Source organism: Apodemus sylvaticus, chromosome 8, assembly GCF_947179515.1.
Source record: "Apodemus sylvaticus chromosome 8, mApoSyl1.1, whole genome shotgun sequence".
Lineage (NCBI taxonomy): Eukaryota > Metazoa > Chordata > Mammalia > Rodentia > Muridae > Apodemus > Apodemus sylvaticus.
The window spans coordinates 97,294,437-97,314,148 of NC_067479.1; the positions used below are offsets into that span (position 1 = coordinate 97,294,437).

At 44.7% G+C, this 19,712-nt stretch overlaps 1 protein-coding gene across 1 annotated transcript; it reads left to right on the forward strand.

The window, feature by feature from the left end:
• Positions 1-745: 745 nt before the first annotated feature.
• On the forward strand, positions 746-18,324 carry LOC127691151 (putative protein FRMPD2-like). Its single transcript, XM_052190716.1, has 6 exons — positions 746-853; positions 2,488-2,635; positions 4,541-4,755; positions 7,333-7,431; positions 15,038-15,384; positions 18,276-18,324. The coding sequence occupies exons 1-6, from the start codon at positions 746-748 to the stop codon at positions 18,322-18,324; spliced, it is 966 nt and encodes a 321-aa protein (XP_052046676.1).
• The last annotated feature ends 1,388 nt before the right edge of the window (positions 18,325-19,712 follow it).

Sequence of the window (19,712 nt, forward strand, 5' to 3'; positions counted from 1 at the left end):
GGTAAAAACTGGATAGAAATTTTACGAAAAGCTTGCTGCTGGGAAAGACTATTCCTTAGGAAGACGGGGCTGTTACTGGCGACCTACTTCAGCATGGGGGACATCATGAGCTGTGAACTTTCTCTTTACCCTTCCCTAGGGAACAACACTGGCATTGGCCGCTCCATTTTGGTTGGGGGGACATTGTGAGCTTTCTATCTACTCTCCCCTAGGAGACAGACTTGGCTCTGGTGACCCCTGTTTAGCACAGGGACACATGAGCTTTCTCTCTTTCCTGAATCATTTCTCACTTCTCCAAAGACTTTTATTTTCCTCCAAAACTGCCCTAATTGAAGCAAAAAATGTTATTTATTTGCTCTTGAATCCCAGGATATCCAACATCATCTATTGTCTTCCTGACTTCTTTTTTTCCCTTTCTTTTTTGAAATAGAAAACATCCTGGAGATATAAATACTACCCCTGGGCAAGTTGAAAAAAATTTTTTTAAAAATAGCTTCACAGGAAAACAGGAGGAAAGATAAGGGTGCTGAGGCCTGGCTTGGCCACCCTGTGGGCCATTAATAGACAGGCTTTCATGTCCTTGCTCTGTTGTGCGCCCCAGGAACAGGCACAGGCGACCAGAGGGGCAACTGACGCTCAGACTCAAGCGGGCTCTTGCTGAGCCCAGGGGCACCTGGCAGCCCTGCTGCCTGACCTATAGGCAGGGGTCTTACAGAGGAGTTCTTGCATCTCGGGGATAGGGAACATGGCCTGTATTCCTTTCCCAGGTGACCGGCTACTGCAGGTGGACGGAGTGAATCTGTGGGGCCTCACTCACAAGCAGGCAGTGCAGTGTCTCAAGGGTTCTGGGCAGGTGAGTACATTGTTACTAGGGACATTTTCTTACTTCCAGAGCTTTCTAAAACAACTTCAGAAGTTACAGTTGCCTCTAGGCAGGAGTGAGGTAGCCAAAAAACACAGTGGGACCTTTTAAGTCTACATTCCTCCCAACCCCCTTTTCACTCTTCATCTTAACGCTGCTTTTCTGTGAGAATGTGAAACCCAGGAGGTAGCAGACAGATGTTTCTAAAGTTGAAAACCTCACACCCTTTAAATAGCTCTGGAAAGCATATAGTCGTCTGCTTTGATTTAGGCCTCAGACAGCAGAACAGAACTAAGGGAGAACAGAGGCTCCTGCAGGCTGGCGCTGGCTCTACTGCTCCCCGTGCCAACCCCACTGAACAGGGCCTCCACCTGCACTCAGGCCCCTTCTGTTCCACGCTTTGCCCACAGGGCCCCCTTGTTACTGTCTGTCACTCCGTGCTTACACCCATCGGGACCTGAGCTGGGTTGTTCCAGGTTTCTGTCGACTGTAGCGAGGTGTAGTTTTAGGATACTGAGCATATCCTCTAGGCACTCACTGTGCTCCCAATCTATGTGATGCCCACAGGGCTCTGTCCTCTGCCTCACACGAGAGCTCTTTAATTGTTACAGGATCCTGAGCCATGTAGCTACAGCTTTCTCTTGGTGACAGAGGAGTTAACAGGGAGAGAAAAGGTTGCCAGGGTCTTCTATCCAACTGTCGGGTCCAAGTGAAGTCGCTCTTTCCTCATATCCTGAAGATTCATAATTAATTGGCACTGTATGTTTATTACGCCATCACTGGTGCACATGGTTAGAGAAAGCACACCTGGATACTGTCACAATGGCAAATAGGAATCGCCAGTGTGGGATCATGGGCTTGGTGCTAAATGACAATCACAGCAGAAAGATGGAGTCAGGGTCAAATTCCCCAAAGGGAAGCCTGACATTTCTAATAAGCTTCATGCTGAGGTCCAGTCATTGCCTTTTGAACCATTTTGGGCAACAAAAGCATAAGGTGCTGTGGGGAAGGATAAGAAAGCAAAGGAAAAAAAAATGGAGGAAGGTTTGTCAGCCTGGGCCTGGGATGCCATTCCATGCTTTTAGGATTCAGGTGATTGGAGATATTGGGAGCATTTAACTAGTCATTGCAAGTTCAGTTTTGTGTCAGTCCAGTCCACTAGTAGCTAAGCTGGGAGTGGACCAAAGACCTGGAAATGGGCCAGCAAGCCAGGTTAGAGCCTACTGCCCTGCCCCTTGCAATGGAGAGGGCGTGGAGAAGCTCTGAAAGAGTTAGTTACTTTTGCTGGACAACTCATAAGCTTTAAACCAAACCATCATAGACGCAGAAGGAAGAGAGATGGATGATCCCAAGTATTGCCCCTGAGAGGTTGATAGGGGTGTGATCTCAAGTTCTGGAGGAGCATATACAAGAGGAAGGGCATTTTAAGCAAAATGAGGAAGGGGGCGAGTGAGGGAGGGGGGAATGCAGGCTTGCTACGGAATGCGCTGACACAGAGGTACATACATTACCTTCAGTGACACTTGTTTACAATTTGGTCTGCCACTCTGTATCCCAGGAAGAGCTATACTGGGGATTTGGATTTGAGAGTGAAATGAAACTGAGTTTGTCCACCATCCTTGTAGGTGGTACAGCTGGTCTTAGAGAGAAGAGGCCCCGGGGCTGCACCACAGTGTCCTTCTGCTGATGACAGGATGGGAGATGTGCACATGCCTGTTTCCTTGGAAACAGCCAGGCCTGGCAGACCTGTGAGCTGTGCTGCAGTGACAGATGGTGAGAGAATGGAGTGTTACTATTGTCATATCATTCAACACTGCTTTAGAATTGTTAAGTCAAAGGGGAAAGGCAGGGAGTCTTCCTCTGGGTGAAAAATAAATTCCAGCAGTGTGGCTCATGATCATCATCCAAGTTGGTGAAAAATGTTCTTTGAAAAACAAAAATACATAATGCCCAAATGACTACCACCAAGAATTCTGCTCCCAAGCCTCGTGCAGTTTCCCGATCACCTGCCTGAATATTAATGATTGCACATACACATTTAGGGATGAAGTTGACATGAAGGGTCAGCTATTTTCAGATACAATTGGTTCCACGTTCCAGCCAGGCACATGTAACAAAGCCATCCTAGGACTGATTAGGCAGACAGGGAGACAAGGCCATCAGGAACCCAGCCTTGTTAGTAGCATCATTTCAAAGGGCAAAGCCATGCCTATCCCACAGGGACATACTGCATCTCTCAACCGGTTGCCTCTCTGTACATCTATGTCATTTTGTTTCCTGTTAGGAAAGGCTTGTTTCCATAGAACATCGTGGCTGGAGCTTAGCCTCATCCCGCCCTTTCCTCAGGGAGTTTTACGGCCCTGCTACAGGGGTGAGAGGCAGGTTGGCTGGGTGGTGGTGCCATTGTCCTTAAGTCAGTTCTGCCTGTTTCCCCCTTACCTCTTCCATGCATTCCAAACAGGGCATTTGAATAATGAGCTAAACACCGAGCAGTGGTCAGCCAGTGTGGCCATGGCAGATGGGACATGCCTGTGCCATAGACCTCGCCCTTGGCTTCAGTTGTTTTAACTTTCTCCAATGACAAGTTCAAGCCAAGGCTCTGGCACTCTGCTCACTGGCTACCTTCTAAGAAGATAAGCCAGGAGAAGATCAGAGACTCCCTTTGGTTACCCTTTGGTTACCAGATGCTCTAGATGCTCAAGACTGTTTTGATCTCTGGCATCCAGAAGTGACTGGTCTATGGTCAGTGTACATGGCTAAGCAAAACGGCAGCTAGAACATTCTCCAGAGTGGAAAGTCACTGTCCCCAGGATCCATTTAGTAAAATTTCATGCTGCATGTAATAAAATATCATTATGATCCTACATTGGAATCTAGTTGTAGAAAGTTTTACTTGATGCTGCAAGCAGATGGTGTATGTCTAAAGCCCCATCCTTACTTATAAATTTAGTTGTTTATATTTAAACATTTAGTATGGCAGTCAGTTGTCACGTGTGCCTGGCTGTTGAACATTTAAAGTGTGGCAATCCAAATGGATTGAGTGCACAAGAGGGTAAAGACGTAATCTGTAAGAAGAATGAAGACAACCTCAGTCATCTTTTGTGTTAATTCCACATCAGTGTGGTAGAAATTCAGATATCCTAACAGTCTAGCATAGCATAATGAGGGTGTGAACATCACATTATTCAAAAGAGACCATACTTTGAGCTTGAGTCTCTCATTGAGATGCTGGGAAGTGGTGGTGGGATGCGGCTTAGCACTACAGTTGCCAGGGGAAACTGCAGAGGGCTGAGTTGCTAAGCTAGTGTGCTGGGAAGGTTAGGTTCATTCAATGCATTCTCAACACAGTCTTTCCATTTTACATGGGATTCATCAGGATGTTATCCCCTTGTTAACTGAGGAGCATCTGTATTGAGTAAAATATGATACACACTTTAACCTTACCCATTTTTGTTTGATTTTAAAGCACATGGCTACTTGAAAGCTTTGAAGGGACCTTTATGGTTTGTATTTACAACTTAGATTCTATCTGTGAGCAGCGCTGACCTGTAATGTGTGTGATGGACTCCATCATCAAAGTTAGCACATGAAATACTCATCTCCACGATGACTCACAGGTCAAGACTGGCCAATAGCAACACACTGAAGGGTCTGCTTTCGTGAACTCTCATGTTACAGGTCCTAAGTTTGAAGTCAAACTGAAGAAGAACAGCAGTGGTTTGGGATTCAGCTTTGTGCAGATGGAGAGAGGAAACTGCATCCGCATGAAGAGCAACCTTGTAAGGATTAAGAGGCTCTTTCCTGGGCAGCCAGCTGAAGAACACGGAGCCATTGCAGCTGGTGACGTTATCCTGGCAGTGAACGGAAAGCCCATAGACGGCCTCGCTTTCCAGGTGCTCAGAGCTGTGCGGGTGGGGAAGTACAACTTGATGCTTGCAGATAGAAGCCCTGTTTCTCTGAAGGCTAGCTTCACAGAGAATACTTTGGAATTTACAGATGGATCTGGGCTTGGAGCCTGTAGAAAGCAAACGACAGCATGTGCCCATATCTATTTTCTACTTGACCTTGAGTAGGTATTGCTTTTCAGCATGCCTCTTGCTGAACTGAACATGAAACCTTACTTACATGCTGGCTAATGGTTTCTCTGAGTACATTCTGGGAAGGGATATGAAGCTGGAGGGACTAAAAAAGGCCCCTTCCACTCTCCTTGCAATTTGTGTGCTGAATTATTGCTTTGCATGCATATATAGCATACACAGACTGTCTCACCTGTGGTCAAAATATGCAGGGCCAGAGAGAGGGCTCAGTCAGTAAGCTCACGCTCTGCTTTGCAGAGGGCCCGAGTTTGGTTCTTAGCACCTGTGGCCAATAGCTCACAATGTCCTGTAGCTCCAGCTCCAGGGGATCTGATCCTTCTTTTGGTCTCTACAGGCACACGTACTCACATGTACATATTCACACACAGACACTGGCAAACACAGAATAAAAAAATAAATGAGATATGAGAGTGAGGGTGGGAGAGACAAACACACACACACACACACACACACACACACACACACCAGAGAGAGAGAGAGAGAGAGAGAGAGAGAGAGAGAGAGAGAGAGAGAGAGAGAGAGAGAGAGAGAGAGTAGAGACAGAGACATAAAGAGATTGATTTGTAGTACAAAATCCCAAAGAAGTGTCTTTGTTAGTTGGGGCATTGCCAGAAAATAGAGTCATTTGAAAAGACTTAAATAATGGTGTGGGCATGTTATTAAGAAGTTAGAGGCGACTATCCTGATGTGGAGGATGGCTACCCACCTTTCCAAAGTCAAAGTAGGGTATGAAGGAAAAGCTACTCAGTTCTAGAGACAGAACAGGTACAAGGATTCAGTGGCATGATCTGAGGTCTTCACTGAGGGATAGAATCATCCCATCATGACCCAGCAGAGGAATCCAGGAGCCAACACCAACCTCCCTCTTTTCCTTGTCCAAGGAGACGGCATGCAGCCCAAATAGGGCATGTCAAAGCAGGCTATTCAAAGATGGAGAGTAGCTCTGTGTGGGATAGGGAGGCTGTGAAGGTCCCAGAACTGCATGGGCTTATAGATGTTTATGCGATGCAAGGGAAGATCTCTTCGAGCCTCTGCTGGGGAGCTCCGTGAGGGCTGTAGACAATGAGGGAGGCCAATGAGGAGAGAGATGTGCATCCTCACAGGTCATGATGGATGGGAAAGACAGGAAAACCACAGAGACCGCAGAGGATGAATCATGGGAAGGAAAGTCCAGGCTAACATCTTCAAATGCCAGGAAGAGGGGCTATGAGCTTTCAGCCACTGTGACAATGTGTCTGAGAAAACAGACTTTAAAAAGGAACATTTTGTTTTGGCTCATAGCATCAGAGGTCTTGGTCAGTGGTCATTTGGTTCCACTGTCTATGGGGCTGTGGTGAAACAGACTTTATGGTGGGAAGTGTGTGGCAAAGTGAGACTTTTCTGCTCATGGCAGCTGGGTTGGAGAGAGAGAGACACTTAGAGACAGACAGAGACAGGGAGACACAATATATCCTTCAAGGGTACAGCTCAGAAACCCAACTGTACAGGCTCTACTTCCTGTTGATCTCATCACCTCTAACAACTCCGTGAGTTGGGGACCCTTTGTCACAGGAGCCTTTGGAGGACACTCTACACATGAACTTGGAGACACAATCAATAGCAGACCCGAGCAGATGAGCGGACATCGTGGAGCTGCTGGGTCAGAGGCTCTCAAAGAGGCATGATGTAGGCTCCTGCGTGACATTCACTGAATCTTGAGACAATTGTGGTTGTCACAACTGATACATTTTAGCTGTCATTTTAGACTAGGGATATGCTGACCATACTTCAACACATAGGTCCCAACAAAGAATTATCCAACCCAGAAGGTGGCTGAGGCAGGAGGTTGAAAGATCCTGGTGTAGATAGGAAATGGGAATACAAAGTCACCTGGTGCCCTCGGGCAGTAAGAGGGTGGTCTGAGCACAAGGGCAGTATAGTGGATACTCACTTTGGTTGCAAAGATGAGCAGGTGGGGGAAAGCAATTGTGAAAGGCAGAGACAGGCAAATACAGGTTCTGTGAGCTGTGTGGTTGGGGTGAGCAGCCAGGTCGCTCAGCAAGAATGTGTGTGTGTGGGGGGTTAGGGATTGCCCCTGGCAATGTAGAAGGAAGTAGGCAGGATCATGAGAGAAGGCAAGGAGTAGAGATGACGTCCCTGCAGTCCCACAGGGAGCATCCCCAGGACCTCAACTTCTTTAGGGAGAGATCCCTGAAGGCCTTTGTGGCATCCCTGCTGTGCAATCTCAAGATGCTCTTCCTGGCTATAAATTCCAGGAGTTCCAAACTCCTGGGACAAACAATAGTTAAGGTGGCTTCCTGGAAACAGTAAACAGCATAAGGCAGCAGCCCCCAGAGACAACCCCAGATATGACTGTGACTATTTTTCTTGTAGGAAGTACTCCATTTATTGCGTGGGGCTCCAGAGGAAGTGACGCTCCTCCTCTGCAGACCCCCTCCAGGGTTACTACCTGAGATGGAGCCAGGATGGCAGGTGAGATGTGGATCAATCCTTATTTCTCTTCACTGGCCCCTCTAGCCATTCCTTTTTCAGTCTGATGGCCCTGAAGTGCCCATCATTACTTTTAGGGGCACAACAATAGCCCTTATTATAGGGACAGGAAAATATCTGGTCCCCAAATCTTAGCACACCCATTTCTCTCCCTATTCCCATTGTGACCACTATCAGGGCTCCTTGTAGATCTGTAGAAAGTGGTTAGACTCTGGTCATACAAGCCCTAGGCTGTGTCCTTTGGCCTCCTGAGCACAAAACCAAGGCAAAGAACTTCCAGTAGGAGTTTCCACACTGAAGAATAAAATGTATTACCCTACCTCCAGACAGATGGGTGTGGCTGGCACAGAGATTAGAGCCACTGGGTTTCCAGAAATGTGAGGGTTTTACCTGGATGCTTATATCAGTCTGGTTCTCCAAAGAAACAGAGCAAAGGAGAGAGATAATGGATGGATGGATGGGTGGATGGATGGAGGGATGGAGGGATGGAGGGACAGACAGACAAAAGGGGTACTTAAAGGAATTTAACTTACATAATTCTGGGGTTTGCCAGTATAAACTCTACAAGGCCAATCATCAGGTTTCACCTTTCCAGGAAATCTGGGAAGAAGTTCAGACTGTGGTCCAGAGGAGAGCAGGTGGAATGGACCAGCTGGAGAAGTGGGAGCCATGAACATAGGTTCTGTGGGGTGTAGGTGGGGTGGTAGCCTGGAGGTAAACTTCCCTCTTTCTGACTGAAAGCTAGTTTACTCTCCAAGACTTCTGCTGATTAGAAAAGGCTCCCCATAGCCTGGAGTGTACTTGCTTTGCTCAAAGGCAAACCACACCTAAATAATACACATATAGTGGTATCAATGGTGTTGATTAACAAAATATCTGGGTACCCCTGCCTAATGAAGTTGATACATAAGATTGTTTGTCATCTGTTGGAGGCTCCCTGTTGGGACTCTGGGAAATTGATTCTTTGGCAGAGAGCTTATGCCCCTGGCCCAAAGGACCATTACCTGTGTGGGTTAGGGAGCTGTCCTCAGCAGAGGAGGTGGTCAGTGTACAGCCGTAACAGAGACCTCATCTGATCCCACAGGAGCTCTGGAGCTGAGATGGGCTCTGGAACCTGTCCAGAATAGCACACCCACATTAGAGTGTGCACTGGGCCATGGGACAAACCCGCACTTTGATTGAAGCATCCGTTGAGCTGACTGCAGTGTCTGAGTGGTGGGGAAGCAAGGCTGTAAGCCACAGTTGCTTTTCCAGAGCACATGGAAAAGAAGCCATAGTTTCCAGTACCACAGAAAATGGAGGTGCTTTAAGAATTCAGTAGAGAGTTCTATTAGGCAGTTGTTTGTGGAGAACAAGTATGAGATCCAGGCTAGGAAGAACAAAAACAACCAAAACCAAAACAAACCCCCCAAAAAACCAAAGTGAGTTTGGAAGTTGTTAGTATATAGATGCCCTCTTCTGGTGTGTCTGAAGACAGCTACAGTGTACTTACAGATAGTAATAAATACATCTTTCTTTCTTTCTTTTTTTTTTTTTTTTTTAAGTCACAATAGGTCATTAAAACCAGAAGCTAAATGGCCATAGGGCTGCAAGCAGCAGATGTGAATCAAGTCATGTCTAGATAAGTGTTGAGGGGATCTTATCTTGGTTATCATTTACTTAACAGCTAATATTCCCTTATAAGTGAGTTCACACCATTGTAGCTCATAGTTTCTACTATCCCACTTTAAGCTCTGGGCAGACTGCACTAACAGGCCTGTCCTGGTTCCCTTATATCCGCATGCACGCACGCACGCACGCACGCACGTCTTTAATTTCTTTCTATCTTGACCCATTTCTCACTTAGTAGAATTGTTTGGTTTCCATGAGTTTGTAAGCTTTCTGTTGTTTCTGTTGTTGACATCAAGCTTTAATCTGTGGTCATCTGCGAGAATATAGGGAATTATTTTAATTTTCTTATGTATGTTGGGGCTTGTATTTTTGTACAACTACATGGAAGTTTTTGAGAAAGTTCCATGAGGTGGAGAGAAGAATGTATATTCTTTTATGTTTGGGTGAAATGTTCTGTAAATATCTGTCCTAGGATTTTACTGCTAATATCTGAAGGCTGCTAATAGAGTACTGATTTCTGGGCAGTTAGGATGAGGGTCTAACAGCCCAGTACACACCTACTCCAACAGGGCCATACCCCCTAATAGTGCCACTTCCTGGGCTGAACTTATATAAACCATAACATTCCACTCCCTGGCCCCCATAGGTTTGTTCAAACATATGAGTCTATGGAGGCCATACCTAAACATAGCATAATGTAAAATACATTTAGTCCAACTTCAAAAGTTCTCATAGTGTCTAGCAGTTTCAATAATGTTAAAAATCCAAAGTTCAAAGTCTCTTCTGAGACTCATACAATAACTTAACTGCAATCTCCAAAGCAAGACAGGAAACCAGCTAGGCAAACTCTAAACTCTACATCTCCATGTCTGATGTCAAGGATGTCTTCAGATCTCCAACTCCTTTTTTATCTTTGTTGATGGCAACAAACATCTTTCTCCTGGCCTGTTAGCAGCTTTCCTCAGCAGATAGCCCATGGCTCTGTTATCTCGAACATCTTGAGGTCTCCAAGGCAACTTCAATATCATAGCTTCTTGTTTCAATGTCTGGGATCCACACATGATCTTCTGGAGTCCTGGAAAGGGCTTGGGTCACTTCTCCAGCTCTGCCCTCTGTAGCACTCTAAGCTCAGGTTAATCCACTCCACTGCTGTTGCTGTTCTTGGTAATCATCCTATGGTACTGGAATATCCAACACAAGGGGGTCTTCTGATGCAACTAGGCTTCGTCAATAATCTCTCATAGGCTCTCTTCATGGTGCTAAGCCTCAAATCTTTTAAATGACTCCTTCAGTCCTGGGCCTTCAACTGCAACTGGAGCTGCACCTTCACTAATGGGCTCTCACAGTGCCATGCCTCAGCTGCTTTTCATGATCCCTTCTTGCCTTCATCCAGTACCACCTGGATGATTCTTACATATTACCAAGCCCAACTGCAGCATGAGGTACAACCTTGGCTATCTCTGGAACACAGCTTCTTTGTGCTCTCAGAAAACACTTCCCAGATTTTACCTCAGTGATACTGGTCTCTTCTTAATCACAGCTAATTTCTTAGGTCCAGCTAACCAGCACTAATTGTCCCAGTAGTGCCTTCTAGTCTGGACTCTAAAGCAGAGTCCTATGGCCAAAGCTGCCAAGTTCTGCTCTTTGCTTGGGCTGGAATATGACCACCTTGTTCTATTACATTAAACTTTCTGTTTTCCAAGTCATTCACTGCCTAAGCTTGGCTTGTCCTGAAACTTGCTCTGTAGAATGACTTTGAATTCAGCGATCTGCATGCCTGTCTCCTAAGCATTGGGATTAAAGGTGTTGTCCATCAAACTTGGACTTCAGCTTTTTTTTCACCTAGAAATTGCTGTGTCTTATAAAAGACAATATTTAATTGGGGCTGGTTTACAGGTCCTGAGGTTCAGTCCATTATCATCAAGGCAGGAACATGGCAAAATCTAGGCAGGCATGGTGCAGGAGAAGCTGAGAGTTCTACATCTCCATCTGAAGGCTGCTAGCAGAATACTGACTTCCAGGCTACTCTTCTGAAAACCCCCTATCCCATCCCCCTCCCCTGCTTAACCATGCCCCCTCCCACTTTCCAGACCTGGCATTCCCCGACAATAAAGCAATTGAGCTTTCACAGGACCAATGGCCTCTCCTCTCATTGATGTCTGAAAAGGCCATCCTCTGCTACATATGTAGCTGGAGCCATGGGTCCCTCCATGTGTACTGTTTGGTTGGTGGTTCAGTCCCTGGGAGCTCTGGGGGTACTGGTTGGTACATATTATTGTTCCTCCTACAGGGTGGAACACCTCTTCAGCTCCTTGGGTCCTTTCTCTAGCTCCTCCATTGGGGGACCCTATGCTCAGTCCATTGGTTGGTTGTGAGCCATGGGTATTTTGATCCCCTTTCTAAGAAGTATCCATACTTTGGTCTTCCTTCTTCTTGAGCTTCATGTGGTCTGTGAATTGTATCGGGTATTCTGAGCTTTGGGGCTCTTATCAGCGAGTGCATACCATGTGTGTTCTTTTGTGACTGGGTTACCTCACTCAGGATGATATTTTCTAGTTCCATCCATTTGCCTAAGAACTTCATGAATTCATTGTTTTTAATAGCCTAGTAGTACTCCATTGTATAAATGTCCCACATTTTCTGTAGGTGTGGATACCAAACCTATGTTAGCTTCAGGATCTCTCTGTTTAGTTTTTGTCTAGAACACCTGTCTGTTGGTGATATATTGATGTTTTCACTATCATTATGGGAGAGATAATATGTGATTTAAGCTGTAGTGGTGTTTCTTTTACAAACTTGTATGCTCTTGTGTTTGGGGCATGAATGTTAAATTGTAATGTCTTCTTGGTAGATTTTGCCTTTGATGGGTATATACCATCCTTCTCTATCTCTTTGAATTAGTTTTGGTTTGAAATTTATGTTGTTAGATATTAAAGTGGCTACACGAGCTTGCTTCTTAGATACATTTGCTTGGAATAGTTTTTCTAACCCTCCTCCCTGAAGTGTGTTTGTTGGATACAGCAAAAGAATGGGCCCTGTTTTATTGCACCTATTCTGTTAGTCTGTGTCTTTTGTCAAAGAATTGAGACCATTGATATTGAGAGATCTCAATGAACAATGACTTTTGATTCTTGTTATTATGTTGTTATTGTTGTTGTTGTTGTTGTTGTGTGTGTGAATGTGTTTCCTTTCTTTTCATTTTGTTGGTGTGAAATTATTTATTCCCTGGGTTTTCATGGATGTAGTTAACATCCTTAGGTTAGAGTTTTCCTTCTAGCATCTTCTGTATGGCTGGATTTGTAGATAGATATTATTTAAATTTGACTTTATTGTGGAATATCTTATTTTCTCCATCGAGGGTCTTTGAACATATTTTCTGGTTGTAGTAGTCTGGGCTGGTCTGTTACAGTCTGCAACACATCCTCTCCAGGTTCTTCTGGCTTTTAGCATCTCCATTTAGGAATCAGGTGCAATTCTACTAGGTCTGCGTTTATGTTACTTGATGTTTTTCCCATGGAGCTTTTACCATTCTTTCTTTGTTCTGTATGCTTTGTGCTTTGATTACTATGTTGTGAGGGCACCTTATTTTCTGGTCCAGTCTGTTTGGTGCTCTGTATGCTTCTCGTACTTTTATAGGCATCTCCTTTAGGTCAGGGAAATTTTCTTCTATGATTTGGTTGTAAACATTTTCTGAGTCTTTGATCTGGGTTTCTTCTCCTTCCTCTATTACTCTTAGGCTTGGTCTTTTCATAGTTTCATGGATGTGCCAAGAATGTTTCAAATTTAACATTTCCTTTGACCAATTTATCTATTTCTTCTATCATTTCTTCAGTGCCTGAGATTCTTTCTTCCATCTCTTGTATTTTGTTGGTGAAACTTGCCTTTGTAGTTCTGTTTCAAAATCCTATTTTTTAATATATCTAGAATTCCCTTAATTTGTGTTTTTCTTTTTTGCTTTTATTTCTAGTTTTATGTCTTAAATATTTTTAGTCATTTCCTTCACCTGTTTGTGGGGTTTTTGTTTTGTTTTGCTTTGCTTTCTTTAAGGAATTTATTTATTTTCTCTTATTGCTGTTATGCTTTCCTGGGTTTTTTAAAGGTATATATTAATTTCCTCCAATGTTTTTAATTGTATTTTCCCTGAGGGATTTATTCATTTTATGTTTAAGGACCTCTATCATCTTTGCGTAATTGGTTTAAGTCTTTTTCTTGTGTTTCGACTGTGTTGGAATATTCAGGGCCTGATGTGATAGGACAGCTGGGCTGTAGTGGAGACCCACGGTCGTGACTGTTGCTGACTGTGTTTCTATGCTGATATGTGGGCATCTGTTTATGGGATGATTCAAGATCTAGGTGCTGATTTCTGGAATTGTCTGTGTTGGAGGGATGTTTTGTTCCTTGGTTTCCGTCTCCTCTCTGGATTTTCAGGGAGTCTGAATGCTGCGCGTTACTTGTTTTTCTGGCCTTTTTAGCTGCTGCTGTATTTACAGGGAATGCCTGCTAGTATAGGAAGCTGGGTAACTGGGATGGGTTTGGGCAAGCAAGGAACATTGGGAACAAAAAGATCTTTGTGAGGAAAGGGAGACCACAACAGGGATGAGACTGGAGGTTACTGGATCTCAGGAGCAGGAGTGCGGATCTGTCCCCCAGTCTGCTTGTTTGCCTGGGAGGTGCAGCCCTTTGGTTAGCAGGGGGGACCTGCTGGAGTTGGGGTCTGAGACAAAGCAACAGGTCAGGAGAAGTCCAGGAGGGTGTGGTCTGTGGGATCCACAGGATTGTGAGGAGCAGTGAGGGAAAACTGCAGCTAATATTCTGTTGCAGAGCTAGGGAAGAGGCTAGAAATTTTGTTTAAAACAGTATTTTTCCTTTCTCTCTTTTCTTTTCTTCTCTTCTTTTCTTTTCTTCTTTTCATTTCTTTTCTTTTCTTTTTTCTCTTCTCCTTGCCTCTCTTCTCTTCTTTTCTTTTCCTTTCTACTCCTGCTATCATTCTATTTAATTTGCTAACACAGCCATTCCCCCTCATTCACAGAGGATGACCCTCAGCAGATACCTGAAAGGTTGGGCAATTCTGAACCCTGTGTGTAATTTTTTTTTCTATATGCCTAGTGGCGTTGCCAGATTAACTCCACAGAACTCTTCTGGCTCCCATATTTCTTCTTTACATCACTTTTTTTTTTTTTGCATTTGGGACCATTAGTAACTAAAATGAACACAAGCAGTAATGACTCAGGCCAAGAGAGTTAGTGTGGTAACGTGCAGGTAGTAGCATATACAGCATGGAAACACCGGGCACAGGGAGGGAGCCGTGCGCTGGGCAGGGTGCAGCAAGAGGGCAGCTTGAGAATTCATCATGCTGCTCAGAACAACATTTCAGCTTTAAAGGGTGGAGTCATGATTTTTTTGAATTTTCTATTTAATACTTTCCATTTAATTCCTGTAAGAGAAATCATAAAGAATGAACTGATGAGCTAGAGAAACTACTATGTATTTTTTTTTTCATTAAAAAAACAGAGCTCACATTCTCGCTGTCACTGCCCTCAAATTAAGGTACTTTAAAGTAAGGCTAAGTATGTTGCCTGGGGAACAGGGACAGGATCTGGGACTCTGACAGGAGAGACACTGATTGCACGTCTATCTCTTTATAGCTCAGACTTAAAAGCATTTGGAAAATCTGATTTTTAAAAAAAATATTTTAATTTTAAAACATATATGTGCGTGTGTTTGCCTGTGGTATGTGTGTATGAGTGTAGGTGCCTCCACAGGTCAGCGAAGGGCATCAGACACCCTGGATCTGGAGCGACGGGTGACTGAGAGCTGCCTGATGCTGAGAAGCAAATTCTGGTCCTCTGCAAGAGTAGTGTTTGCTGTTACCCACTGGGCCATCTCTTCAGCCCAAAACTTTTTATTTCTTAAACCATTTTTAGAGTTTCTTCACCATGTGAGACAGTGCTTGTAACCATTCACATTTTTTCAATAGACCCCCGAACTATCAGGAGACCAAAGACTCACCATGGCAACCTGTGGTGATTCAAAGCAGAGCCCCAGCCTGGATCAAGAGGACAACTGGAAGGACAGTACCTCTCTGGATGCAGGAGAAGGTCTGGGTCCCAGGCCAGAGTCTTCCTGCAAGGCTGACAGAGAGGTGAAGGGAGATGGAGAGAAACAGAGGCCCTGGGTCAGGTCCTTGATTCGTCATCCTATGGAGTCCCACCCTCATGTGTGCAGACTCCACCCAGAACCAGAGACACCAGCACTGGCCACGTCTTTGGAAAAGGATATGAGACAAAACTGCTATTCCGTGTGTGATATCAGGAGACTGGGAAGGTAAGACGTACCATGCTTGCAGCCACTTTGTAAACTGTGTGCACTGCATTGCCAGCTGATTACAACCAAGCAATCATGTGTGTGTGTGTGTGTGTGTGTGTGTGTGTGTGTGTGTAAAACCTTTAGAAATCTAAACAAATGCTGTTATGCCTGTAGTTTTTACATTGGATGTAAAAACTCTAGAGAACATGTAGAAGTCACAAGAACCCTCGGGAGAGTTAGTTCTTTCCCTGCACTCAAACTCAGGCCATCACATTTGACAGCAAGCCCTCTCACCTGCTGAACCATCTCTGCGTCTCTAGATGTTTAAATTTTTTGTTAGCAGGGAGTTTGAAAGGGGACTTTGACTACTGGGATTTTTCTGGGTTTTGTGCAAGTCTACTTAGATCTAGATTTACATGATTGGCTTTAACTCACCAATAGTTAATAAAAACATTTTAAAATTTAATTAGCATAGGCCATTTGTGCTTCATTCATGATATCACATGACAGCAGGTTTCATATAAAAATGGTCAGCTCTAAGCTCAATCTCCACACAGGAGCACACATCCTGCAGGAAGGGCTGCCTGATTGTATCCAGGGCACACAATTTGCTCCTGCATGAGTAGCCATTTCCCACCATGCCCCTGTTGGTCAGACAATACTTCCTCATGTTATGGTGAAATTAACCTTTTCATATTTTTTACTTGCAAATTCTAACCCCATTTCCTTTTATCTTATTGTTCATTTTTAGAAAATATTATTTTTATTTGTTCTTTGAAGTTTTCGTGTAATACATTTTGATTGTATTTATCTTCCCCCAACTCCTCAATCCTCCCGCAGTGCTTTCCCTACCCACACAACTTAATCCCTTACGTCTTAAACAACAGCCTCAAAACCACAGAGTCTAATTTGTGTTGGCTGGCTACTCCAGGGTATATGGCCAGCCCTGGATTGTAATCAATACACCAAATGTCATTCCATTAAAGAAAACTGACTGTCCGTCACCTAGCAGCAATTAAATGCTGATAGCTTCTTGGCAAGGGATAGAACATTTTTACAAGAGAATCATTTTATTTTAGTGTTTGTTTGTTTTTCTGAATCAGATTAAGTTTTGCTTTACTTGCAAGGGTACACCATATGCCCCAAACCTGTCATTCTTGAAGGGTGTTGCCCTTTTGAGGGTCACTTGGAGTCCTTCAGGTTTGTCCAAAGCATTCTAGTGAGGCTTTTGATCTTTAGTTGCTGTGGTTACCACTTTTTGTTTTACTTTTTTTGGGGGGGGTTCACTTTTTCAGCCCCATGGCCCTTGTGACCAGGGGTAGCCACATCCGTTGTGCTGTTCCCTCTGGGCCTACGTGCTCCTTTGCACTTGATTACATGATGCTCCTGGGGATGACAATGTTCTTCCCCACAAGCCCCTGCTTCCTGGTTTTCCTTTTGCCTCATTTCCTTCTTTCATTCAAGAATGCTTCTCCTCTCTGAAAGGACACAAAACATGGCCGCCCCCTCCTCAACAGGACAGTCATTAGCTCATTTAATGCACTCAAGGTGACTGTATCTGAAAAAATAAAAGTGTAGTGTGTACCCAGGAATCATTAAAGGAAGGGTTCCCAACTTGTGAGCAGGGTCCCAGTCAGTGTTCAGAAGTGGTACTGAGGTTCCGGGTGGCCTCCTTAGGAGTGCCCACAGGTCTGAGGTGAATGTTCCAGCCACACAGGCCCTTCGATTTGGGCTTCTCTGGGTCACACACTCTGCAGTTAGGGCAAAAGGCACAAACTATAGAGCATGTAGTTTAGAGTCAGCATTACCAATTGCTTGTGCTTGGGTCAGGAATGTTGTCTTCCCTCAGGTGAGGGCTTCCCAGTCATAAACTAGCACCAGGCTGCTGCACAAGTCAGAAGAAACAGGCAGTTCAATGCCTGGTACACAGTAGGAACTCAGCACTATAATGTGTTCTTACTCTTTCTTGGGCAGTTTCTTGTGAAAGGACAATCTCATCGATTGAAATTCTCAGGAAGCTGCCAGAACTTACTGTCTGCCAGGTGGCTCCTTCTGAACACCAGATGGCTGCCAGCACCCAAGCAAACACAGATTAGATTTCTTTTCCTTCCTCATTCTCATCTATATCCTCTAGCCAGAGACGATAAGGCTCATAGTACATTGTCATGGAAGGGTTGGATTGCCTACCTACGGCTGAGGATACATTTCTATACAAGGCTGCTTGCTAAAGTTTCGGCATAAGGTGACAGTCACATGAAGTCTCATTATGTTTGGGTATCACTGCAGGATGTCCAACACCATCTGTCCTCTTGCTGTAGGAGTAGATCACTTTTTCTTCAGCTAAGTCTTGCATCAAAGCTAGAGGTATTCCGGTGCAGCTGTGTTCTGCCCCCTCAGGGCCTCCTGTGTCTGCCTGTGCTATGCCTGGCTTTTCTTGCTTTGTGTTGTAAACTGCCTGGTGTTTTCCTCACTATGCTTATAAGAAAACATAATCTATATATAATTTGATCAGGTTTATTAAAATTTTAAACCAATTTCCCTCCCAAACACTTGACAATTTCTAAATTGTTTTATAGTCACAGTAGAATTATTTATTTTTATATACAAGTATGCATATATTCACATGAAATGCATTTTTATACACATCCTGTAGCTATCCTTTAGGAATGAAAATAAAGCCTCTTCACAGCAAAACTCAGGCTGGGCTGCATACTGTCTGCTGTGTGTGGGTTTGTAGCTATTAGGGAATTCTAGTGTTGATTTTTTTTAAGTGAAAGGCCCATTTTGGGAAAGGGATGGGAGCAGGGGACAGAGCTAATTCATTGATGTGATGCAGGGGAAGAGGCGGAGAAATGAGGACCCTTGTATTTGGTTAAAACAACAACTAAATCTCTGTCCTTTTCTCTTAGATTTTCCTTCTCATCTTCTCTAACCAGACTAGCAACAGACACTTTCTGAGTGCCTCTCTGCATGTCTGCCGTGGCGCACAGAGCACCCCACTGTCTGCAGGGCTACTCATCCAAAGCATGCATGGCTAACTTGGATCCTCCCTGGAAGGCTGAATCTTTCTCTCTCATCTGCGTGTGCATCGCCAGATAATGAGTCTCACCGGTCCTCTGCCTCCCGTGTCCTTCTTTTGACATGGGGAATAAATGTCACTCCAGCTGGCTGCCTCTCTAAACACAAATGTTTTATCAGTGCTTAGAAAAGGGTCTGTTATTTGCACAAAGTGCTTTGAAGGTTGTTCCTACTCTACTTGGGCTCTTTTCCTCTAATCTGTCTGCCAAAATAATTCAGACCATCATAGTCATAAAAACAGCATCTCACCAATGGAAACCTTACCCTGTGCCAGGAATTCTGGAAAGCATATGATGTAAAGCAATCATTTAATTTAAACATTCTAACAATCCTATCGATTTCTCTACTTTGTACTGTTTCAGAAAAGAAAATTAGGACCACAGAGAAGAATAAACCTACCCAGAATCTCAGTGTAAAGAGCAGGTCCTAGAACTGAGCCCAGCCCATACCTTTGCCTGCAGTCTTGTGCTACAGTCCTGCAGCTCCACCATGGGCTCCTAGGAATAATACACCCAGCTGCCTCTGCCAGCTACCCACACTATAATGTTCCTGAGCTGTTCTTGTTTTCATTAGCTTGGGAGTCTCACCAGTTCAGGGACCATATTATATTCACTGTTTGCATCCTGGTACCAAGGGCATCCTTTGACAGAAGCTGTTTGAACCTGTCTGGGTCGTAGGAGATGAACCAGGATGAGGGTCCTGAAAGGCAAGGAACTCGTGATGCAGGCTGGAAGATACACGGTATCTGTATCTGTTTTCCAGTCTTGAGTTGGACAGGGATGATGCTGATGGTGCCTTGTGCTTCCTACCTGAAAGCTCGTCTCTCACCGTGGACTCTGAAGAGTACCTGACCCTCACCTCCACATCTGCAGGCCAGCTGCCCTGTGAAGAGTGTCTGGAGGCAGATTCAGAGACTATTCCTCTGCCTCAGTTCTGTTCTCCGGGTGCTCTCCTAAAGTCATCACTTCCAGAAGGATCCCAAGGGAGCGAGAGTGACTGGGAGGACCTGGATGAGCCTGTGGATAGGGATGAGGTGCTCAGGTGAGATGAGGCTTCCTCAGGCTCCGTGGGCTGGAGGGATGGCCTTGGATATCATCTGGAAACCATTTCTTCTCAGTGCTTACTCTGATTCCTTTCCCATAATGACTACCTTGCCAGTTGGGGACTGTTTCATAAGGCACATCCAAGGCTTCTGTAGGGCTCCACAATGACTAAAGCACAGAGGTAGAATTCAAGCCTTTCTCCCCCTGCTCCTAGGCCCACATGTT

Bases quoted from the DNA above. Each gene is read 5' to 3' on its own strand.
- LOC127691151 (XM_052190716.1), top strand. From the start codon at position 746: ATGGCCTGTATTCCTTTCCCAGGTGACCGGCTACTGCAGGTGGACGGA. The intron at 854-2,487 runs GTGAGTACATTG...CCATCCTTGTAG, and splicing joins GTCTCAAGGGTTCTGGGCAG to GTGGTACAGCTGGTCTTAGA. The intron at 7,432-15,037 runs GTGAGATGTGGA...TTTTTTCAATAG, and splicing joins AGATGGAGCCAGGATGGCAG to ACCCCCGAACTATCAGGAGA.